The sequence below is a fragment of the Xyrauchen texanus genome, chromosome 15 (assembly GCF_025860055.1).
Source record: "Xyrauchen texanus isolate HMW12.3.18 chromosome 15, RBS_HiC_50CHRs, whole genome shotgun sequence".
Taxonomy (NCBI): Eukaryota; Metazoa; Chordata; class Actinopteri; order Cypriniformes; family Catostomidae; genus Xyrauchen; species Xyrauchen texanus.
The window spans coordinates 24,806,183-24,831,792 of NC_068290.1; the positions used below are offsets into that span (position 1 = coordinate 24,806,183).

The window sequence follows — 25,610 nt, forward strand, 5'->3', positions numbered from 1 at the left end:
GCACACTTGGACAAACTTTCCTCTGAGTTCAGATCATATTTTCCTGACATTGAGGTTCATAATTCTGCACTTGACTGGATAAGGAACCCTTTTGTGGCTACCTGCACCCAGACCGTTCCTGTTACTCTCCAGGAAAGACTTATTGATGTGTCCTCAGATAGGGGTTTGAAAATAATGTTTTCAGAAACATCACTGACACAGTTTTGGTGCAATGTTGAAAAGGAGTACCCTGATGTTGGGAAACATGCTCTGTATGAACTGCTGCCTTTTGGATCAACCTATTTGTGTGAGGTCACATTTTCAGCCATGGCACACATAAAGACAAAACAGAGAAACAGACTCAGCTTGGAGAGGAACCTTATTGCTGCTGTTGCTACACTTCACCCCAGGATGCACAAGCTTATTTGTGATAAACAGGTGCAAATTTCACATTAAACAAAAGATTCAAGTAAAATAACATTCAGATGGACATGTTAAAAAGTTAAAGTCAAATTACATAGATGGCAGTGTTGAAACTGTTCCATGTGTTGAAAGAGAATATTGTTCCAAAGAATTGGTTGTATATGAAGCATGTGTTGTGTAATTTTAATGCAGTAGAATGAAATTTTAGTATTAAGTGTGTGTACAAAAGAAGTTTACAAAAGAAAGTAACATTCAAATGGATGTTGTTAAAATATTAATCTCAAATTGGACATTAATGGACATGTGATGTTTTACAGAATGCAGTAGAATATTGTTCTGAAATTGACAATGTTGTTGTGATTGTGTAATGTGTTGTGCCGTTTCAATGCAATCAAATTAAATGGCCAGATGCGATTCATTCTAGTTGCCAGTCATTAAAAAAAATGATTATTTACTTAACTTGCATTCACTGATATTGCATTCATAGCGTTTAACTGTGAAAATCATTGTGATTGGAAAGAAAACAGTGGATGGTGGGTGAGAACAGGGGTAGGGGGGTCCATGAGGCTGGTTTCAGATATTATGGGGGTCCAATACTCCAAAAAGGTTGAGAAACACTGCTTTAGAAGACATCAATGTATGGGATTGATTTATTTTATGCTGACTATCTGTGCTTTTTGGGCCTACAAATATCTAATCACCATCCACTCACAATCCAAGGACCTGCTGAGCCTGGATCTTTTTCTACAAATCTTCAAAAGTGTTTTGCAGAAGAAAGACATACACATCTCAGATGACATGAAGTTGAGTAAATTATCAGAGAATGTTCATTTTGGGGTGAACTATCCCATTAAATATACCACATATGATTATATAATATACTGTAATTCACAAAACAGAATATATATATATATATATATATATATAAAAAACTTAATCAAACATTATAAGGTGGATTACAAAAAACAAAGCAAAAACTAAACTACATTGACCTCAAGGTTCCAGGTTTAGTACTAACACACACATGCATACATGGACAAGAGGAGCTGAGATCCATCCTCAGAGGTGATCAGGTCTGATTCATTCTCCATGAACTACATTAGCCCATGCGGGTTGAGGACACCTGGGCAAAAAGAGAGAGTCACCAGGTTTAGTGCGAATGAGTCTTAAAGTGTGTTCAACCAAAAATTACATGTCATCGTTTACTCACTCTTATACAAACCCATATGACTCGCTTTCTTTTGTGGAACACCAAAGGAAATATTAGGCAAAAAGTCACATTTTACTTTCCTTGTATGGAAAAAAGATGCTATAAAAGTGAATTCTGAATAAGGCTAAAATTCTGAACATGTCTTTTTGTGTTCCAAAGAAGAAAGACATATGGGTTTGGGACAACATGGTGGGTAAATGTTAAAAGAATTTTACTTTTGGGTGAACATCCCTGTAAGTGCATTATAAATGTGTGTATATGTGTGATTTGCAGCAACACAGTGACCCCAATTGAATAGTTCATTAGGTAAATGAGAGTATGGTCACCTGTGAGATGTTGATTCCAGTCAGTTTCTCCACTGTGGCCGGCAGGCGAGTCATGATTTCCAGAACCTCTCCTGTCAGTTTAGCTGCGCCGACCTCTGATCCTCCGCTGGACACCATGGTAACCTTCTGGACTGCACAGATTGGCTTGCTGATCTCTTCTGCCATCTAGAGGATTGGATAACTAATTTTGACTTCACATCACTGATTTTATTATTTATTATACAACAGTTAGTTACAGTACTCTAATCTGATTGGACAAACAGCAGAATATTTTGTATAACAGCACTGGAACATTTCAAGATTTGTATCCATTTATTGACATTCAGATTAATGGATGGACTAACCAGTGGGAGTTTCTCCAGCAGCATGTCCACCATGGCTCCCTCTTTGTACTGTTTAAAAGCTTCAGCCTTTTTGGACATCTGCTCAGCCTCAGCACGACCCTTAGCCTCCATTGCAAAGGCTTCAGCCTCACCTCTCATCTGAGAAAGAGATACAGAATGAGAGAAGGGAGATGTGTGTTATGGGATATGTGGGTTGTGGTTTATTTAAACAGTAACACTAAAACAGTTTTACATGTGGAGATTCATGAACTCACTCTGATGGACTCTGCCTCAGCTTCTGCCTCCATGATCAACTGAAGTCTGTGAAATGAGACCAAAACATCAAGCTATAAGTTTTGCAAGCATTGTTCCACTCGTTATATATGTTTTACTGAACATGCTTACAAGCACTTAAGAAAACAGTTATTCCAGGGTTTTTGGAGAAAGCACTGTTCTGAAACATGATGTAAAAACTAACGCTGTTTTCCTAACACCATATAAGGGATTAAAATAAAATGATTTAACAAACCTAATTCTCTCCTGAGAATGTGGCTCATATGGCCATGTAACAACATAAGCGGCATGCTTATCGTTTTTTGTAGAGTATGCATTTGTGTGGAAACACTAAACTGGCATAGGATATAGCGCTACATCATATCAAAAGTCAACATGGTGAGAATTAAACATTTCTGGGGTAAAACGCACACATCCATTCACACACAATTGACCAGAACACAGTTTAGAATATCGACTATTCGTCACATCTGTATATGTGCTCATGTGTGCTGGGGGAAAACCGCAGTATGACTTAACCCTCCACTATTGCAACACAATGCGGCTGCAGGCCTTGTGGAATATTAAAGAAACAAGCACAGCACCAACTGTGGAACATGTGGAAAAAAAGTGAAGCAACAGGACACAAAACACAAAAGTTAAGTCTTCTGTGGATTTCATGTTTGTTATTTCAGTCAGCATCGTGGGGAAATTCCATTGTATCCCCTTTGCTGTGGAGAAAGCAGCTTACGGACCAAGGGCATGTATATGGATATAATGAGTAAACCGGTAACACTGTGCAGAAGGGCTTGGCAATTATTCAAATACTATTTTCAATTATGATTTTGGCTTCCAACAATTAGAAAAACAAGATAATCGAGATAAAATGATTATTGTGCCGCATTCCATTTCGCAATGAAACACCCCAGTGTTATATCTTTAAAGCATCTTTATTAAAGTTCAAATAATAAGGAAGCAGGTTATGAAAATAAACTCTGAAACTGGCATTTCTCTGTGCGGTTCAGCGTCGCATCTATGAGTTGCGTGAAGTGACCGGGGAAGAGATTGAATCTTCTCCCTGCTGATGCACACTACAGCGCGGGGAACGCTTGTCACTCGCACATGTTTGTTGCAGCTAGAAAATAATGTAGTGAATCATAATATGTGTCACGGTCAATGTGTGTATCTTATCATGAGGAAAATCGGCGACATGCTGCTCTGTTAAGAAGAGAAAGTTTGTTTTTGTGAGTTAAAGATGGTTTGAGTGTGTGCTTTTTCCGAAAATGCTCTCACTAATGCGCACCTGAGTGTTCAAATACATTACAAACTTCCACCAATGCCCGTCATGGTGAGATATTCATGTTCACACAGAGAGTGCTGTCTAAATTGAACATAAACAGTGGAGAAAAATGCAGATTTGTATTAAAATGTCAGACTTGCAAGTATAAATATAAGCTAATAGACCTACTGCCGTCTAGTGTAGTGTCAAGTAGATCTCATTCCATATAAGTGTGAGCATCCCTGCTGTTAATGGTGACGATGGAGGCTTTGCTTTATTTGACATCCATACCCAACATAAAATAATTACCATATGACAATAACCTTCTCTCTTACCCAGTGCAGTTTACAATTCAAGTTCAAGGAAAACGTCTCGGGTTACATGTGTAACCCTTGTTCCCTGAAAAAAGCGGAACGAGATGTTTCGCTGCTAAGCGCTACTGGGGAACAGCTTTAGCTGTGAGCCGAGCTGAATAATGTGTGGAACACGTCAATGAACATTGACCGGAATTTATAGCCTCGGCTGATGTAATCATTAGATGCACCTGAGGCCAGGCTATAAATGGATACGTCACCAGGTGTCGTCAGATACTTCTTTTTGAAGAGCAGTTCTGGGACGTCCCAGTGCGGCAAAGCAGCGCAACATCTCGTTCCGCTTTTTTCAGGGAACAAGGGTTACACACGTAACCCGAGACGTTCCCTTTACAAAAAGCTTCACTACGATGTTGCGCTGCTAAGCGATACGGGGAACGCAATACCCACACCGCCACACTTGGGGCTGTCCGGACCCCTACGGTTGTGCAGTGTACTCACAAAAACGCGAGAGGTCTCAGACATGAGCTTCAGATGTCGACTCAAGGGCATAAGAGCCCAGAGTAGCAAAGCATCTAACCCATAAAGTTCGATGAATGTGTGCGAAGAGAACCCTATCGCAACACAAACTTGTCATAAAAACTGATGAATGTGAGCGGAGAGGACCAACCTGCCGCACCACAAACTTGCTGCAGAGGGGGACCTCTAGCCAAGGCTTTAGAGGAGGAGAGCCCTCTGGTAGAGTGCGCCCTAAAACCTACTGGCTAAGCTTGATCGCGCCTCGTAGGCCCGGGCAGTAATGTCCCTCACCCAAAGTGACATAGTCTGTCAGGACGTGACCGCCACCCAGTCACGGCTTCCAAATGAAGAATTGCTGCCCTGATTTTACGCCACTAGCAAATGCGGTGGACATAAGTCTGACGGGTACAGACTGGACAAAGTCTGAGAAGTCTTAGCTGCTCGGCGTTACAAGCGGCAGGGAGCAGAAGGCTTAGAGAATAACCGGCCAAGGGTCGCGAAAGGCACCTTGGGCAGGTAGTCAGGGTGAGGGTGCAAAGAATGCTTTTGGTCCTACCTGGGGTAACTCAAAACAGGCCGGCAAGAGAGACAGAGCCTGTAGGTACCCAAGTCTCCTCAGAGACGTAATTGCCATAAGAAAAACCATCTTGAGAGTCAGAAGTCTACCAAACGCTGACTCTAGAGGTTTTAAAAAGGGGGGGGGGGTCTTACCCTATGAAGAGGTCCTAGCAAGGATGCCTCTTAGAGGGCACCACGCCCACCAAGGCGTGGCAAACCGAAGTGGAAGCCACATAGAACCTGGCAGTGGCGAGGCAAATGCCCGCTGACAGTTCTTTCCACCGAAAATCCAGAACTGAAGCAAACTGGCAGTTAGCTGGTTCTGTAATTGAACTTATTAGAAGGAAACGCATGCAGGCGCATTTGTGCCATGTATGCACCACCACGATCAGCACCCCCGAGGGGGGGACTGGGTGACTCAGGGAGAAGTAGAGGAGACATTGCGCTATCAACATAGGCGAAGAGGTCCTCTTCTGCCCTGTAAAATCTACCCAGATCAGTTCCAAGGGAGGGAGCCCTAGCACTTGCAATGGTCTCGATAACTTCAGGAGAAAGCCCTGTTAACCTCAGTTGGTACCTTACAGGGGCCAAGCATGAAAGGTTTCACAATTCGGGCCGGGGATGAATATGTCCCCTGAGCCTGAGAAAGAAGGTCCTACCTGTTCGGAATCGCCCAAGGCGAGCCATCGAGGAGAGATACTAACTCCGAGAACCATATCCTGTTCAGCCAGCGCAGCGCCATTAATAGGAGGCAAGACCCTTGCTGGTGAACATTGCCAAGACTCCGGGAGCAGAGAAACCGGGAAAGAAACGCATACAGACACATTCTGGGTCATGTATGTGTCTTAACATCCAGACCCAAGGGGCTGGGTGATTTCAGGAGAAGACATTACGCTATTCATAGAGGCTGAAGAGGTCCTCTTCTGCCCTAAGATCTCACCCAAATTTGTTCCAAGTGGAAAAAGCCCGGCATTTAAAAAGGTCTCGATAACCTCAGGAGAGAGCCCTGTGTTCCTCAGTTGGTACCCTTAGGGGCCAAACATGAAAGATTCCACAATTTGGGGCAGGGATGAAATATTGCCCTGTGCCTGAGACAGAAGATCCTTCCTGTTCGGCATCGCCAAAGGCTGAGCCGTCGAGGGAAGAGATTAGCTCCGAGAACCAAGCCCTGTTCGGCCAGCTGGTGCTATCAGTAACAGGCAAAAACCCTTGCTGGCTGAACTCTGGGCAACTACTACCTTAGGGTGGAGTTCTTAACTCCCCGTTGGTATTTTCTGTCTGGACCGTAAATCTGCTCCCATATCACGGGCATCCAGGGATATAACTGACCTGAGTGACAGGAGCTTGCCCTGGGCCCTAAGGAGACCCCAACGTGTCAGAAATACAGCTGACAAGAACGTGGGTCTCCTTGATGATTTATGTAAGAGGCTACCGCTGCATTGTCCACCAGCACCAAGACATGGCAGCCTCAGGAGGAGGTATTTCAGGGCCAGAAATACAGCCATCAACCCGAGACAGTGACTGTGACAACTGAGCTGACGACCCTCCTATCCCCTTAAGCTGGACTGACCACTTAAGGCCGCTACCCGCCCATCAGGGAGGCGTCTGTCGTTAGCAGCATGCGACAACAAGACGCACCTAGAGTGGGACCAAAGGCAGAAAACCGGGTCTGAACCACATAGAAAGGGAACAAAGCCTGAGGCGCGTAACCCTATTTAGCCTAGGGGTTTTGGCCCTTGGAAGAATCCCTGGCTTTTGGCCACAACAAAAACGGTCTCATGAGCAGAAGGTCCAGAGGGATCACTGTGGATGCATTCAGCCCTGAGACCTGGAAATCATTGATACTGATAACAGTGCAACCTTGACCTAGCCTGACTTTGCTCAGGGTGATCTAAATGGACTCAATCCTAGCGGGAGACAGTTGTGCCCGCATTGAGATTGAACTCCATACGATGCCCCGATAGACAGTGTTCTGAGTGGGAGAGAGGATGCTTTTCTTGGCGTTGAGCCTCAACCCCAGAGAAACAGATGAGCTAAGACGATGTCCCTGTGCTGAACTGCCAGTTCCTGGAACTGCGCTAGGATCAGCCAGTCGTCTACATAATTCAGAATGCAGATGCCCCAGAGTCGCAAGGAGCCAGCTACATCATGCATTGTGAATGTGCGGGTAAAAGGGCTAGGCTGAGTGAAAGAACCTGACCCTGGAAGACTTCGCCCCGAAGTGAACCTCAGGAACTTTCCATGTTGTGGCAGAACTTCTAAATGAAGTATAGAAGTGCGTCATAAGATCGATGGTGACCAGCCAAACGAGTTGTAGGGCTTGAGACACGACCGTCTTGACAGGCATCATCTTGGACTTGAACACCCACGGGTAGTTCAAGCTTTAAGATCTAAGCCAGACGCCACCCCTCACCCTCCATGGGTAACGGGAAGTATTTAGTGTAATAACCTAACTCTCTCTCTGGAAGGGGAACACATACCATGGCCCCTTTAACCAGGAGAATGAGTTTTTGTTTTTACAAAAAAAGAAATCCAGTTTACGGTAGTGAGAACACGCCGTTGAAACACGGAAAAGCGGCGAGTGAATTAAATCCTGACGCCCTTATAAGACCCACAGAAAAGAATATATCCGGCAGGAGTTTCCACGCTGCCAGGATCTCTGAGATGGGTATTATATTTTAACACTTCCTGTTGAGAGGTTGTCGGGTGTTTTGCGTCCTGAATAAGATGCAGGAACAGCGAAAACACCCAATTTTGATGGAAGCCTCTGCAACCCGAAACACCAAGAGGTGGCGGGAATGGGGGGCTTCGAGGGGGTACCGGGAGGGGTGAAGTGAAACACGCGCCCCGTCCCGAGGGGAGCTACCCCCTAATCTAGGTGCAAGACCGTCAGGGTTTTCTCTTGGGTCTTGCTTCGGGGCTGGCGAGGGCGGCGAGACTGTCCCCAATCCCTGGGAGGAGGAGCACGACTCGCCACGCTTTGTTTTTGAGCCTCCCTTCAGTCAGGATCGAGGCGGGTCTGCGGCTTGCTCGTCAGCGCAGAACCCACACTCAGGTCGTCCAGGGGTCAGCCTGGTACGCCTGTAAAACAGCATAGTGTGCAGAGCAGCACCAGCCTGACCTGCTGCTTGATAAGCCCTTCCCACTAAAGTGGAGGTTGTCCTACAAGGCTTTGAGGGAGAGAGGGCTTCTAAGTGACGATGCCGAGCCCGGCGAGAGATAGCCCACGAGCGTCTCTTCGACCGGCGGCATCACTGAATACCGCCGTGCCTCAGCACCCACAATAGTCGAATATAATGGCGTCGAGGGTATGCGAACACGGGAAGGAAATATATATATATATATATATATATATATAAAATATATATTTTTTGGGGGTTCTCCATGAGTGAAAACGCTCTTCATGGAGGTTATCAAAGAAGGGAAGGGACCCATGAGGCGTTCCCTTTCTTAGACTGGAAGATAAAATATATCCCCTAATTTGGGCGTTTGGAGCGTTTGGGGGTCTCATTTTCACGTGGCCAGTCCAATCTGGCAACCGCACGAGTAACATCAGAGCAATTTCCTCCGTAGATTTTTTTTTTTATCGCGGACGGAAAGCTCAGAGGCGGGAAGAGAATCGCGATCCACCTCATGACCCGAAGAAACAACGAGATCATGTGTGAAGGACCAGCTGGGTTTGGGGAGAGAGTGAGAGAAAGGGATCAACCCGTCTCTTGCTCAGCCACATCCATGCAAGAGCCCCACGAACGATTTATTTTTTTTTTTTTTCGTGAGTGCTGACTCCCGGAAGCAAGCGAGGCGATCACGATGCACTCTGCCTGTTAAAGCATATCGCAGTGCTCGCACCCGCCCTGTTGCAACGCGAGAGCAGCGTGCTCTTACCCCCAAACAAACAGAGCAAAAACTGATGTGTGTCATCTTCAGCTATAGAGCGGAAGAGGGGAACACGCACCGTTTGCGGCTTTCAGTCAATCTCTCCTTTTCTAAACAGAAGAGAACAACGTTCACTGCACACTGCCTAACTGATTCTAACTTCTAACAGAGGAAAGAAAGTTTTGACAGGGTTTGTGAAACACACAGAAACAGAATTGCTCTGAAAAAAAGAGTTTCTGACGACACCTGGTGACGTATCCATTTATAGCCTGGCCTCAGGTGCATCTAATGATTACATCAGCCGAGGCTATAAATTCCGGTCAATGTTCATTGACGTGTTCCACACATTATTCAGCTCGGCTCACAGCTAAAGCTGTTCCCCCGTAGCGCTTAGCAGCGCAACATTGTAGTGAAGCTTTTTGTAAAGGGAACCACTGTTAAAAAGACCATTTAAAAAAAAGTTCAATAAATGCATGAGGTTTCCAAAGTCAATGAGTAATTGTGTTAAATAATCGTGATCAAAATCACCAAATATTGACCAAAATATTTGTGATTATGATTTTTGCCATAATCGAGCAGCCCTAATGTGCATATAAATGCACACACTGCATTCACATTGAAAGCAGTTTTATCTCAATAAGTGGCTTTCTGATGTCCACGTAAACAAGCTCACTGTGTGTCTGGTTGTATGTCATGTGCAGTCCTCACCGCTCTGCCTCGGCGAGCTTCTCAATACGGTATCTCTCAGCCTCAGCTGGTTTCCTGATTTTAGCTTCCAGCTCCTTCTCCCTGCGAGTGATCTCCTGCTCCTGTAGAGTGATCTGTTGCGTGCGCTCAACGACCTGAACCTGCATCTTCTCCTCCTCAATACGTTGCTTTGTCTTAGCCACCTAATGCCAGTGATACAGAGTCAAGGTCAAAGTAGAGAATGAATGACTTGCATTTAACTAAAATAACTGGCCGCGTACGGTGTACTAATATTATAGTGCAAATTATGATATCTGCGTTATGCGTGCTGTGAGCAGATGGGGTTAATGTTACTGTTAATAAAGATTACTAAAATAAAAATAAAATGTGAGTTTGAACGTGCCAAGCATAGGAGCAGGCCGCGCCAGCCACGCCTTTTCTCTCTCTATGTTTCTCGCATAGAGTTAAAGTGCTGGGGCCATTTAACGCTACAACACGCATCGGGGAGGGCGTTCTTTTCCAACTCCTATTCTTTCAGGGGGAAAAGACGCTGCGGAGACCACATCCTGCCCAGCCTGGGGGGAGGTTAAATGTGGCGAATACGTCACATAGATTTTCAGGCCACATGTGAAAGTGGCGCGGTGGTAGATCCTACCTAGTGAGGAAGGAGTTGCTAAAAACACAGCGACTAAGGGACAGAGGGCACTGCCCAAGGGAGACGCGGGTCCGCCGTGGTGAGTCTAACTCCATGCCAAGAAAAGAGATGCTCTGAACCGGGGAGATCTTGCTCTTTTCCCAGTGGACCTGAAGCCCTAGACGGCCGAGTTGCCTGAGCACCTGGGTGCACAGAGACTCTCAATAGTACGCTAGAATCAGCCAGTTGTCGAGGAAATAGAGTAAGGCAAGGCAAGGGTGACCTCTGCGACCTTCGTGAAGATGCAAGGGGACAGGGACGAGCCGAAGGGGAGGACCTGGTACGTCAGGCCTTCGGATGCGAGCCGTAGGAAGGGTCTGTGCCGAGGCAAAAGTGAAACCTGAAAGTACACATTCTTCAGTTCTACCGCTGTGAACCAATCTAGATGCTAGACACATTCGAATATGTTTTCACGTGAGCACCTTTGAACAGGAGACTATGTGAGGCCCGGTTCAGGACTCGTAGGTCCAAGATTGGCCGACATGCACCGCCTGTCTTGGGTACGATGGAGTGAGGGCCGTAGAACCCTGGCTTCATCTCGACTGGAGGGATGGCTTTATTGCATCCCTATGGGGCCTGGCGAACGGAATTGCGTAGCCGTGTCGGATGGTCCCGGCTAGCCAGCGCAATGGATTGGAAGCATAAGCGATGTGTCCAAGCTCCGAACAGGGGACACTAAGGTGATGATCACGTATGACATATCAGGTGGGGCTTCGCAGCGGGAGGAGCAGGTAATATTATGTTGGGGTGCAAAGTTGTGTCATGAAACAGTTGTGCTGAGATGAACTCAAAGCAATAACCTTGCTCCGCGTACCCAGCTGGGGGCGGGAAAGTGACTGAGGAGGTGGTCCTATGGAGGCGTGCTCTAGACTCGTCAGAACCGGCCCGCCGGGAGTCTACAGTCGAAGGCGTGGAGGCGAGGGGACAAACGAGCATGCTGGCAGCAGGTGGTTTGTGGGGATTTACCCAGAGAGACCGAGCCCGCTGCACTCCCCAAATCGCCTTCAACGCGGGGGGCGGCTGAAGTAGCTTTCTCTCGGAGGTAAGAAAGCCGTGACCACAACGTTGTCATGGTTGTTCTCGCAATGAGAACATGAACGTTCATAAAACGCTGCCTGTGTGTGAGATCGCAGCCCAAACACGCGAAGCAGCTCTTATGACCATAAGAAGCGGAGAGATATCTGCCGCATCCAGAAACTACACAAAGGTGGAAAGGCATCTTTAAAAAGACGTTCAATGCTAATTTGTATACTCTTTTAAAGAAAATATACTCTTTAACAGGTCTATTTGCTCTTTAAGGAAGGGAGAAAGCCACTGGTAATGTACAGTAGGATCCAATAGCAATGCTCTTAAAGGCGAGTGGAACAGTAGTGGAACACCAGCTTGCTAAACACACAACCGCACGGCTCCGAAGAAAAATCTGAATGGACAGATGCACGATTCCCTCCTTTTATACCCATATATCTGGGGGAGGGACATGCAAATTCTCATTGGCCTTTTCTCAAGTTCAGAGGTAACCGAGGCCTTAAAAAAAGACCCCTACTCCTTCGGCACAACGTCGAGTGAGCGACAGACAGGGAACCCTAAATATGACGAAAATGGTATTAAAATTATAAATATAAGTGCCTTTTTCATACAAAACAAATTTGTGCGTAAATGGTTAGTCTCAAAGGAAAAATTATCCACACGTATTTTTTCAATTTTATTTCTCTCAGTAAGGGGACACTGGTGTTTCACACTGACACACTGAGAAAAGCAGTGAATCCAAAACATCTGTGTCCCTTAAGTTGTGAGAAATAAAATGACAAAAAAATAAACAAACCAATTTATTTTTTTTTAAAAATTGGATAGTTTTTCTTTTGAGATTGTTAATGCACATGGATCTTCGCAACCTGATCCGAAAGAGCGCAGTGAATCTATTTTATGTAAACTGTTCTAATAAAATCATTCTTACATAAATCATCCCACTGAATTCAATATTCAGTTTACACAATTTATTAATGAATAATTTACACACACATTTTGTTCTGCTTGTGATTAATGAATAAGACCTACTGACTTTAGTTTCCATAATTTCAATCAATGACAGATTCAATTTAATTGATCTCCAAAATCTGACTTTAGATTATCTGTGTATTCTGTCAAACACAACCACCCAATTAGACAGCCAACTACAGTTCACTTTTTGCATTTTCTGATACATCAGTTAGATATCGGCAGATATAACTTTTTGTGGTGTGTTATAAGAGATGAAAAATAAACTAAACTTCCCAAATATAAATATATTTCCCAAATATACAATACAAAAATAAACTGTTTTTGAACAATTAAAAATAAAATGGAAATTGAAAATCAAAATACATAATCAACTGAAAACAGAAACGGTGAAATCTTCAAAACTATACTGACCCTGGTACAGATACATGGGTTTGGTCACAGATCAGAAATGATACATGTACTATTTGAGCTTGCACTATGCTCCAGTAGTTTTATATGATTTCTTGGAATTCCATAAAATATTAACTGGCAAAATAATAAGCATGAGGTGCCAAAGATTTGCTGAACTTCAAATAACCACCTATGTAATAACTGGGGACATCATTTAATTATTAAATCATATCTCTAATACCTGAAGCTGATAGGCCATTTCAGACTCCGCCTTCTTAGTGTTGACCTCAACATCATAGGCAGCTTTTTTCAGCTCATAGTCTCTCTGTGCTTTAGCCATCTCAATATCATTCTTATACTGAGCAGAGACCTTCTCCTGCATGGCATGAGCCTCCTACACACACACAAACACACACATTTTGTTTTGTCCAGCACCATTTAGTGACAGCAGGAGTTAAGGAATATTTCTAATCTGACCTTGATGACAGCGTCTCTCTTGAACTGAGCTTCACCGATACGAGCATCCCTTTGCACTTGAGCGGTACGAGCTTTACCCAGCGAGATTAGATAATCCTGTGAAAGAGAGTCCATGTGAGTTTTAAACTAAGGGATATGTACCTGTCCACCTTTATCCCTCTCGTTGGCTTGATTAGCCTGATTGGGTGCCGGGTGTGCATCATCACGGCCCAGCCCCACCCTCCTCCTTGCCACAGTATTATTATGAATACACAGTGAGGTTCAAAAGTCTGAGGCCATTTGTGACAATGCTTCTATTTTGCATTTGTCTAATTCAAGCATTTTTAGAATTACAAATTATTTGACTAGCATAGCAGTTTGAGTAAAACTGTTTGAACTGAAATAGTAACATGAATTTCAGTATTTCTTAATACCTGATCGTCATGAACATCTTTGAGTGTGTAGCTGACAACACCAATCCCCATGTTGACCAGGTCAGAGGAGGCTACCTTAAACACCTGCTCTGAAAACTTTTTACGGTCCTGATAGATCTCCTACAGAAAGACAGAGAGATTATACAATAAATAATCAATCATAACAGATATAGTGCAGTTAATTGGACATCACTTTTCTCAGTCAGCAATGGTTGACTGTTCATTTTCAGCACTAAAATACCCGCAGTCCTCTTTTAAAATCTTATAAAGAGCATTTTTCCCCCGTGTGTGTATTTGTGTGGCAGATAGAAAACAAATAGCTCTTTAACCCTTTCAGACACAGTGGTTACTGTGCGAAACCACCTCTACTTTCTTAATTTATAGTTTTGAATTAGGGTTTAAAATACAAACCTTTCAATCTTGTAAAAATATTTGCTGAGCGTAAGAAAAAGTAGGACACAGGAAGTGATGTTATACAGTGCATCCAGAAAGTACGCTTCACTTTTTCCACATTTTGTTATGTTACAGCCTTATTCCAAAATTAATTAAATTCATTATTTTACTCAATTCTACAATCAATAACCCACAATGACAACATGAAAGAAGTTTATTTGAAAACTTTGCAAATTCATAAAAAAATTTTACATAAGTATTCACAGCCTTTGCTCAATACTTTGTTGAAGTACCTTTGGCACTAATTACAGCCTCAAGTCTTTAAGTCCTGGTGGTTCCAACCTTCTTCCATTTACGGATGATGGAAGCCACTGTGCTCATTGGGACCTTCAATGCTGCAGACATTTTTCTGTACCCTTCCCCATATCTGTGCCTTGATATAATCCTGTCTCAGAGGTCTGCAGATAATTCCTTGGACTTCATGGCTTAGTTTGTGCTCTGACATGCACTGATAACTGTTGGACCTTATATAGACAGGTGTGTGCCTTTCCAAATCATGTCCAATCAACTGAATTTACCACAGGTGGACTCCAATCAAGTTGTAGAAACATCTAAAAGATGATCAGTGGAAACAGGATGCACCTGAGCTCAATTTTGAAAGTCATGGCAAAGGCTGTGAATACTTATGTACATGTGATTTATTTTTTATTTTTTATACATTTGCAAAAAATTCAAACAAACTTCTTTCACGTTGTCATTATGGGGTATTGTTTGTAGAATGAGGAAAATAATGAATTTAATCCATTTTGGAATAGGGCTGTATCATAACAAAATGTAGAAAAATTGAAGCGTTGTGAATACTTTCCGGATGCACTTTATCTGTTGGGTCCTCATGGTTGATGCTGGTGTTCCGCAAATTCTGCCTATCACCTCAATCTGCATTTTTTTGTTTTACACAATCCTGTAAGCTTTATTGAAGGTAAAATGTCACAGAATTGAGAATTTTATATATATATATATATATATATACACACACACACACACACACACAATACATTAATGTTATTAGGTAAAATGGTGGTTTTGCACAGTAAATACTATACATATATGCAAAATAGTCACTTGAACTCACAGTAACCACCATGCAGATACAGAAAACACAAAATCACATGGAAAAATGGTTCTGCTTTCTATTTTTAGAGAGCCATACCACCAGGTTTTTCAAGTAGTGAGAGAGAGAGTGCAGAGAGGAAGATGATGAGGAAGAGCTGAATAGTGATGGAATGCAGGGAGATGGAGGCAATGATACTATAATGTTGGAGATCAGGGAAGTGATACTGTGAGTAGGGATGGAGAACAGAATACTGTTGATGATCAGGAGAGTGAACATAGAGCTGGATTTGAAGGGTTGAAGCAAAACATATGGTAGTGAAATAAAAATGCAGTGACCATTCTTATCCCTGAATGGTAATCAACATAATCATTGGTGTTAAAAAAAAATCACAGTTGTATCGAGACAACTGGTCCTCCCATGCAGAGGTGCGAGACACATACATATCTTCTCTATTGTCATCTCTAGCAATTTATTGCATGGTGGTTACTTGCTAAAACCACACACACACAAACAAAACCTTTGACCCAAACCCTAAACAATCTGACCCCACATTGGTTTTGTTTTGATGGTTTGTACCATGTTCATGACAACAACAAAAAATATATGTTTAAAAGGATTTCTGTGTCTGAGTCTGAAATGCGTAAAAGTCTAACTTTCAAAGTATCTCTCCATACCTCCACAGTAAGGTGAGCGATAATGGCTCTCTGGTGACCCTCAAGTGTCTCCAAGGCAATCTGAGCGATCTCAGTCTCAGATTTACCCATGAACATCTGACAAGCTGTGGCCAGCATCTCTTTATTCTGCCCCTGGATCTTCACCTGCAGTGAGAACACATAGACAGCAGCCCATAGACTCTACAACTGATCTGTGTACAATAGATGACTGTAAAGTGTGTGTGTGCATGTCTCTCTAACCTGGGCAATGCCTGTGACAGAGATAGGTACTCCATGTCTGGTGTAAACCTTTTCACTCTTTACATTTAGAGTCAGAGTACTGAGAGATATTCTGAAACAAAAAGAAAAGAATGAAAAATAAATAGTATGTGAGTGTGTGTGTGTGTGTGTGTGAGAGAGAGAGAGAGAGAGAGAGAGAGACTTCCCATCTCTGCCATTGTCTTAATAATAGTTGTATTTGCACATTAAGCTGGGATAGGAGAATGTATAAAAGCTGAGGGTGAAATTTTATTCGATAGGGATGCACCAATGTAAAGGCTGTTGATATTAACCGGACAATTATTGACCAAATTAAAACAATCAACATATCAGTTATAAGCAAATAAAAGATTATATGAAAAACCAATGGATGATTTATAATTAATTAATCATACACTTTGCAAAAACTCTTTGAATTTAAATGAACAAGCCATAAATATTAATTGCCACAATAATTACAAGGGTTGACACTCCTAAGAACATATCATATTTAATTTCTATTCTTTCTCGTTCTTATGTTAATACAGAAAAAATACCATAAACGGACATGACAGCTGTGAAAACGTACCTATAGTACATACATGAGGGAAACAATCCAAAATGCTTTGAAACCAGCAGACTTTGACTTATTAAACATTGGTTTGATGTCCATTAATGCTGCATGATTGATTAAATTAAGATTGATATCTCAATTTGGCCTTGTGCGATTAACTATTCCTTAAAAGGCTGGGTTTCAGAATTCAGTGCTTCAGTCAGCACTGTGTGAGCAAGTGGCGTCCTCTAGCGGTGTGTGTGGCATTATCCATTGTCCATTATACCACTATAATACAGAATACAGAAGGGGTTTTTGTCCTTTTGGTTTAAACTTTTTATGTTTTCATAATGTGGTTGACATTTCCATGGAATTGCCCAACATATGTATATACGCTGGCGGCAAACAATTTGGAATCATGTACAGATTTTGCTCTAATGGAAAGAAATTGGTACTTTTATTCACCAAAGTGGCATTCAACTGATCACAATGTATAGTCAGGACATTAATAACATGAAAAATTACTATTAAAATTTGAAAAAACAGAACTTCAGAACAACTACTTCAAAGAGTTCTCATCAAAAAATCCTCCACATGCAGCAATGACAGCTTTGCAGATCCTTGGCATTCTAGCTGACAGTTTGTCAGGTGACATTTCACCCCACACTTCCTGTAGCACTTGCCATAGATGTGGCTGACTTGTTGCACTTCTCACACACCCTATAGTCTAGCTGATCCCACAAAAGCTCAATGGGGTGAAGACCCAAAACACCACTTTCCAATCATCTGTTGTTCAATTTCTGAGTTTCTTTGCCTACTCTTACCTTTTCTTTTTGATTTTCTGTTTCAAAAGGAATTTCTTTGAAATTCTTCCCATAAGGCCTGCACCCCTGAGTCTTCTCTTTACTGTTGTACATTAAACTGGTGTTGAGTGTGTAGAATTAAATGAAGCTGTCAGCTGAGGACATGTGAGGCATCTATTTCTCAAAATAGAAAATCTAAATGTTTTCCAAACTTTTGGCCACAAAACTTTTTTGGCATAATGCTTTATCATGTTGCACTTGGTTAGGCTGAGCATGAGAGCATTAACAGTCTATACACATAACGTCATGGTTACTGTTGTAACCTCCGTTCCCCGATGGAAGGAACGAGACGTTGTGCCGTTGCTGAGAGCCTCGCATACCTCTGAACTTGAACTTGAGAAAAGGCCAATGTCAAGTTGCCAGACAGAATTTGAATGCCCCGCCCCCGGACATATGGGTATAAAGGGGAGCGAATATCAGACAGGTTTTCACTGAGGAGCTGAGAATATGGTTATGGCGCATTACAGTGGTAGGGATAGTGACGTGGCAAGGGGAAAACAACGTCTCATTCCTTCCATCGGGGAACAGAGGTTACAACAGTAACCATGACGTTCCCCTTCTGTCACTCACTCAATGTTGTGTCCCACTTCAAAACGCCATGCACTACCCTTGTTACGTGACTGCCGAGCCAGGTGCAAGCAGGCTGCTGCGTGCTAGAAGCATCTGGTTCGGCTACACGTAGCCCTCCCCAATGCCCCCAATGCAGGTGTCATATACCACTCCAAGGTTCTCAGTACCCGTACGGGAACAGGCGACATGAATTTTATGGGAGCCAGCCACAGCCTTTTCTCTCTCTATGTTCCTCGTCATAGAGTTAAACAGCGACTGGGGCTATCTTAACGCTATAGATGCATCAGGGAAGGCATCCTTTTCCGTTCCTATTCTTTCAGGGGAAACAGGCCCTGCGGAGACCATGACCTGCCCAGACTGGGGGGAGGTAACTTGTGGCGAATATGCATGGGGGTTGTCAAGCCACCCGTGGACATGGTGTGGGGGTAGATCCTGCCTGACAAGGGAGGAGTTGCTACAGACATGGCAAATGGGGGGCAGCGAGGACTGACCAAGGGAGATGCGGGTCCTGCCAGCGGGGGGACCGTACCGCAGAAAATACGTCACAGGGAGTTGCCTGAAGCGGGAACTATGTCTGTGTAGCCCAAGCCCAGCACGGAGCACTCGACTCATGGTGGGTCTGGCGGCGAATTCCTCTGCTGAATCTGCGGCCAGAGGGCTAGGGAGGAAGAGCATCCAGGAAGCGAGAGCTTACTGGCTAACCTGGGAGAGAAGGTGCACTGGATCAGCTTGGTGAAGGGCGCACCCGTTCGGCTGTTCCATATTACAGAGTTCTACCGGCTCAGACCTGATAAAACATGGGACAAGACTGACTCAACCCTGAGGTGGTAGAATCTAGCAAAGGTGTTGGGTGTCGCTGACTGAAAACACTTGCAGGTCCCCAACCCTCTGGTTGGAAGCGAGCACGATCAGGAAGGCCGTCTTCAAGGAGATGGCTTTGAGCTCGACTGACTCAAGCGGCTCGAAGGGGGGGTCTCTGAAGGACTGAGAGGACAACTGAGAGATCCCATGATGTGTGAGATGGCCTCTGTCGGTTTCCTCACCAGCGAAAACTGCTGGGCAAAGTCGTCGACGGTGTCACCGAACTGGGAGACGGGCGGGATTGAGAAAGCGGCTTTGTCAACGTCAAGCATCTCGACCAAGTTCAGCCACAAGTGCTGTTCCTGGACCACGAGGGTGGCCATCGCCTGCCCGAGTGATTGCGCTGTGACCTTCACATCTCTGAGAGCGAGGTCGGTAGCAGAGCACAGTTCTTGTAGCATGTCGGGATCGGGACTACCCAGGTGCAGATCTTTGAGTGCCTTGGCTTGGTGTACCTGCAGGAGAGCCAAGGCATGCAAGGCAGAGGCGGCCTGTCCAGTGGCACTGTAGGCTTTTGCAGTCTGCGACGACGTTGTCCTACAGGCCATGGAGGGGAGTACAGGGCGGTCCCACCAGGTGGCGGCGTTCTCGGGACACAGGTGGATCGCGACCACCCTGTCCACCTGAGGGACCTCCGTTTACCTGTGGACCGCCCCGCCATCCAAGGTAGCGAGAGCGGATGAGCGAGGAGGTCGGTTTCGGGCAGTAAAAGGTGCCCTCCACGAACTCGTCAGCTCGTCATGCACTTCCGGGAAAAAAGGTGCGTGGCGGAGAGCGGCGCCCGGAGCTGAGGTACCAATCATCAAGCCGCGAGGGTTGGGGGAGGACAAAGGGTTCCAGTCCAACCCCACGCTCACAACGGCCCGGAAAAGCATGTCGGCCAACTGCGCATCAGACTCTGACTGGGCGGGCTGGCCCGAGGACGGGAGTCCGGTCAGGTCTTCAGTGTCAGATGCCTGAACACTCTCCGATGCAGCGCAATGTCATCATCCAGACCTGGCTCCAGGGATGAGGCAAACTGGCTGTGAAGCAAGCCGCCGTCGTCCGAGCGCAGATGGAAGCAAACGAGCATGTCGGGGGGCGGGTGGTTCATGGGGCTGTGCACTGCGAAAACGAGCCCGCTGCCATCCCCAAATCGCCTCAATTGCCAGCTGGGTTGTCCTCAATGCTGTGGGAAGAAGGAGTGACACGGGGGGCGGCTGGAATGGCATTCGTTTTGAGAAACGAAAGAACACGAACCATCCACAAATGCTGCCTCGATGTGATCACTACCCAGACACACGAGGCAGCCTCTATGACCGTCAGATCTGGAGAGATACCGGCCACATCCAGGAACTACACAGTGGCGGAAGGGCATCTTTACAAAGACTTTCAATGCCCTCTTGTGTATGTTGCTCTTTTACCAGAAAACAAACTCTTTTAGAGGAAAATAAAACTCTTTCAGAGAAGTCAACGTGCTATCGAAGCGTCCAGGGGGAAGAGTCTGCACAGTGTGCAGAGATGAGAAAGCTGCTGGAATGCACCGTAAGATCCAACAGATGCTCTATTGCAGAGGTGGGTGAAGCAGCCGTGACACACAGCTCGCTGATCTCACAACCGCTAGCCTCCGAAGAAAAAATCTGTCTGACATTCGCTCCCCTGCTCCCCTTTATACCCGTATGTCCGTGGGCGGGGCATGCTAATTCTATCTGCCAACTTGACATTGGCCTTTTCTCAAGTTTAAGTTCAGAGGTATGCAAGGCTCTCAGAAGAGACCCCTTGTGTCACTACAATCGACACAACGTCGAGTGAGTGACAGAAGGGGAAATAACACTCAACACACACACCTAAATTACTGACCCCAAAATTCTGGTGTGTTCCCAGGCCCAGAACCTGAAGTGTACAGCATTGTAACGAACAGGTCTTGACCTCTCAGATTTTCATGTTGACATAATGTAAGCAGATTGTGGGTGTAGTGCTGTATATAGGGAATGTCACAGCTGTTGCTCATTACAGACAGAATTAGTAAAGCACATATAAATTCATTTGTGCCTCCACAACAACCAACAAATGGGACAAAGGTATTCTTCAAGGACTTATTGATTTATTTATCTTTACCATGCATACATAGAGAGAGATGTAAACAAAACTGGAGTCTCCACTGCCAGCCGTCTTCTGTTCTTCTTATAATTTACATGGCCTGTGACTCCCAGTTAATTATTGAGTTACAATAGAAAGCCACACTGCTACACCTGGGTAAACAAAATGTTCCCTTTGCATGTGTGCTCTAGCACTAACATGTTCTAATAATCCATCTTCCATTGTAGTTCAATACATACCGCTGGATTTTCTGAATGCAGGGAAGAACAAACACTCTTCCTCCAGGAATTAATAGTGGAGGGGATCGGCCACAACCTGAAAGAGACACAAAAGTCATTTTTTATTATTTTTATTTTAAAGTGGCAATTCATTACTAAATATTTACCTATTATGAATTAATCTATCTTTCAAAGGTAATTCACACAAAAGTGTATAAGTTGAAAGCTGTACTATTCTTATACCATACAATATTTGTAGGAAGGAAAAGTATGTGCTCACAGACTAATTAAGACAATAATCAACAAGAAAGAAAGAAATACCTAAAGTCCGCTCACTAAAAAAGCATTATAGTGCTTTTAATATTGCTGCTTTCAACACAATAATAGAACTAAATGTAAATAATTGTAGTCAAAAAATTGTTTTGTGGTGAGAGCGCAACCCTAACCACAGTGTGAGACAACTGACCTGGTTACTTATTTTCTTCCCCTCTGCACAAATTTGACTACATTAACCTTGTTGTAGTAAACGTGAACCCGTCTGAGTTTTTCCCTGAACATTCACATAATCTTAACATGTAACCACTAACATTAATAAGCACAAAACATCACAGCCATTACAGTGAACTTTGTGTCTTTTATGACATGTGAATAGAAGTTACATGACTGGCTCAAACATGCTCTGCACTTCAATACAGCTGCATTGTTAAAAGCAGCAACTAAACAAACATGCAGAAGTATTGCTTAAGAGAGAAAGAATGCAGTTTTATACATTATTAGTGATCCATACAAACATTGCAGATCACTTGCTTCTCACTACTGGTCTGATGGATGTCAAATCCCATGTCACAATACACAAGTCATGTGGTTCAATGAAAAGCTCCAGTGTACTACAGTGTTGGTGGTTTGAAAATACAGTACAGTAAAAATTAGAAATCAAATTATCTGTAATGGAATAATGTTTTATTCTTAAAATATTCTTATTTTATATATATTTTTTTATTTTCAAGTACGATTATCAATTAAAATACATTTATTTATGTATGGCGTAACTATGTAATAAATCAGAACAGCTGCAGCATACCGGAGACCACCATTGCCTCATTGGGACCACAGGTGTAGAACATCTTAAATTAGATCTGGGGAAAGAAAGCAGCAGTATTTAAATGGCATCAGTCACTAGATCAACACATGTTGAGCATATATAGCATCAGGCATCTAAATAAATAATTTAATCTTACGAGTTCAGTGGATTCTGATGTGCTAGTTAAAAGGGATAGTTCACCCAAAAATTCAAATGATCTCATCTTTTACTCACCCTCATGCAATTTCTAAATGTGTGACATTGTTTCTTCTGCAGAACACAAAGATTAAGAAGAATATCTCATCTCTGTACATTATACAATGTAAGTGAATGGTGACCAGAACTCCAATACCTCCAAAAAGGAGATAAAGTCATCATAAAAGTAATATTACAGTGGATAAATCAATGTCTTCTGAAGCGTTCCAGTGTGTTTTGAGTGAGAACAGACCAAATTGATTGAAAAAGGAGTCACATTTTGGTCTGCTCTCACACAAAACCAACTGGATTGCTTCAGAAGACATTGATGTAACCACTGCAATCTTATGGATTACTTTTATGCTGATTGTATCTCCTTTTTGGAGGTACTGGAGATCTGGTCACCATTCACTTGCATTGTATGGACATACAGAGCTGAGATATTCTTCTAAAATCTTAATTTGTGTTCAGCAGAAGAAAGAAAGTCATTCACATCTGGGATGTCATGAGAGTGTGTAAATGATGAGAGCATTTTCAATTTTGGGTGAACGTTTTCTTTAATCTGATTTTAGTAAGTCTATTCTTCTCACTCTGTAGAAAGCACTATAATATAAGCCATTAAACATTAACTTTATTCAAATCAAGTGCAGGAACTGGTTTGAGTGGCTACACAAAAAGTTGAAGTAAAGCAGTTTCAGTGTAGCAGATCTGCATAATAATACTATGCAACAGGTTAGTTTACAGCCCACACAAAACATAGCCAACATTAAAACTGAGAAATGCAATGAACCATTAGGCTGTTGTGAACCATTTAACTGAAAACAGATCAAACCTTACTATCCAGATTTTCTTATATAGTACATTCACCTATAAATACCAGTATCTAGAGTAAATAAAAATCCAACAAGGTAAAAGGCGAAAGTACTTCAGTCTAAAATTAGATACCATCTCGTGCCATCATAAGCACCGGGTTTAACTGAAAATTAAACATTGATAAGTCAGCTAAACTTTCTCACCTCATAATAAAACCTAAAACATATGTGAATTTTTAAAATATAACTTAAACAACTTATGTACATGTTTAGAAAATCAAACTAATGCATTTAGCAACCGAACAGGAAATCCTTGTCTATTCACTAACAGCGATCCACAAAAAAGTACAGATTCACAACGAAAGTTGACCTCGGTGTTGATACTCACAAGTTCAGATACTCCGCAATAATTGTATAAAACTCAAATACTCTTACCGATTGCTGATGTTTTGTTAAAAATAAAGTAAATGTGGATCGAAAACTCTCACTCCCAACCGTGTAAATGGCAGGAAGAGCTCTAGTAATCACACAACCTCGGCCACTCCCATTCAAAACACAGGCAATGTCTCAAAACTTAGTCGGCTTCCTACCTTCAGGGTCGTAACTAGAGTTGGGAAGACAAACCAATAACCGATTAATCAGCCGATAGTTTTTACAATTGATACTGAATGAAAAAAAAAAACAACAACAACAACAACATTTAAATTAGGGATGCACAGAAACCTCTTTTTCTCTTCCGATTCCGATACTGGAAATCTCAGTATCTGCCAATACTGATTCCAATCTGATACCAATGTTGTATTTTGCATAATCAGTTTAGAATATCTTTACATTATTGTGTGGAACTAATTGGGAGTACTCTTTAGTATGTAAAGAAACACAAACCTCTTAACTACACATTATTTAAATGCATAGCTTATTAAGAAACACTTTATTGTTAACTAGTATACTGGATAATGTAGCAGCAAAATTAACAGTAATTCCAGTCTTCAAGTCTTCAGTAGAAAATAAACCAGTGTTTTATTTTAGATTTTTCTTTCTTTCTTTTTTCCCCCCAAAAATGTTTCAACTTACATCTGGACTTGAGATTTAGATCTCTTTTTTGTTCAATTTAGTTGTAAGACATCAGTCCACTTTTCATTCACACAGTTAATTTTTGGAACCCATTCAACGTAAATATTATTATAAATTGTAAACAAATACTGATGATGGCAATAATAATAATAAATTGTTATTAATATTATTATTATTGACTTCTAATTTTAAATACAACAGTAATATATTTATGTCGTGCCCTTTTTAAATCCTCACGCTTTTATTTTGACATTCTGAACTCTCCAGAAAGTCCTGTATGTGTCTGTTTGTAGGCAAGTTCACAGAAGTTTAATTCGCTTCTTATTCAAATTCTGGTCAAATGCTTATCTGGTGCTGTTCTAAATGCATATTATAATATATATATATAAATATAGTATATATCATGTACTGTATACATACCTTTTAGTTGTTGTTGTTTTAAATCTGCATTGTTCAGCTCCCTGCAGGGTTCCGCTGCATTCAACGCGCAGTCTCACGTGTATAAACAACCACATGCATCATCAGTGATAGTTTTTATTTCGCTTCTAGAAGCAGCTCTTATAATGTATAACGACAGTGCTCCCTTCCCAGCCACTCCAGCACAGGACACAAAGGGGGAAAATTATCGGTGTGGATTTTTGCCGATAACCGATAATTTCAGAAATCGTTATCATGCCAATTAATCGAATGACAGAGTGAGCCCTGCATCCATTTGCTCTTAAAGAAATGTACGAATTTCAGGTATGGGGCAGTTCACTGGGTCTTTGCCATTTGAAAAGCACCAATTTGTGAACACATTCCATTGCAGTGCGTAAAGGATCGTGGATGGTGCTCTGGCCTGTAAAATGGTGTTCATAAACTAACTGAGCTAATTCTGTCTCGATTCACGATGTCGGAATGAAAAGCTCTCAAAGCTAGAAAGAAAGACAGTAGTTCTATATGCCAGGCACCTGTCCAGCTGTCAAAAGTCAGGCGTCCATCACACGTCGTGCCCAAATCTGTGTTGGATGCATCTGTGGTCAGCACTTTCCTTCTGAATTTTTGACCCAGCATAACACCCTGTTGGTAGAAGGCCGGCACTGTCCATGGTGCTTGAACAGACAGTCAGTGGCGAGTCACTGAGATGCATATATGCATGAGGCACCAGGCA

General features: G+C 42.9%; 1 protein-coding gene across 1 annotated transcript; it reads right to left on the bottom strand.

The window, feature by feature from the left end:
* Positions 1 to 346: 346 nt before the first annotated feature.
* On the bottom strand, positions 347 to 23,933 carry LOC127656421 (flotillin-1-like). The gene is made up of 13 exons (XM_052144746.1): positions 23,822 to 23,933; positions 22,380 to 22,434; positions 21,320 to 21,395; positions 16,158 to 16,248; positions 15,918 to 16,061; positions 13,737 to 13,856; positions 13,324 to 13,419; positions 13,088 to 13,240; positions 9,786 to 9,967; positions 2,537 to 2,582; positions 2,283 to 2,420; positions 1,939 to 2,103; positions 347 to 1,525 (listed from the first exon to the last, which is right to left on the bottom strand). The coding sequence occupies exons 2-13, from the start codon at positions 22,420 to 22,422 to the stop codon at positions 1,502 to 1,504; spliced, it is 1,278 nt and encodes a 425-aa protein (XP_052000706.1). The 5' UTR covers positions 22,423 to 22,434; positions 23,822 to 23,933; the 3' UTR covers positions 347 to 1,501.
* Positions 23,934 to 25,610: the final 1,677 nt, after the last annotated feature.

Coding starts and splice junctions, on each gene's coding strand:
- LOC127656421 (XM_052144746.1), bottom strand. CDS start 22,422: ATGTTCTACACCTGTGGTCCCAATGAGGCAATGGTGGTCTCCG. Junction 13,241..13,323: donor AGAGAGACGCTGTCATCAAG/GTCAGATTAGAA, acceptor GTGTGTGTGTAG/GAGGCTCATGCCATGCAGGA. Junction 2,583..9,785: donor AAGCTCGCCGAGGCAGAGCG/GTGAGGACTGCA, acceptor CTCATTTCACAG/ACTTCAGTTGATCATGGAGG.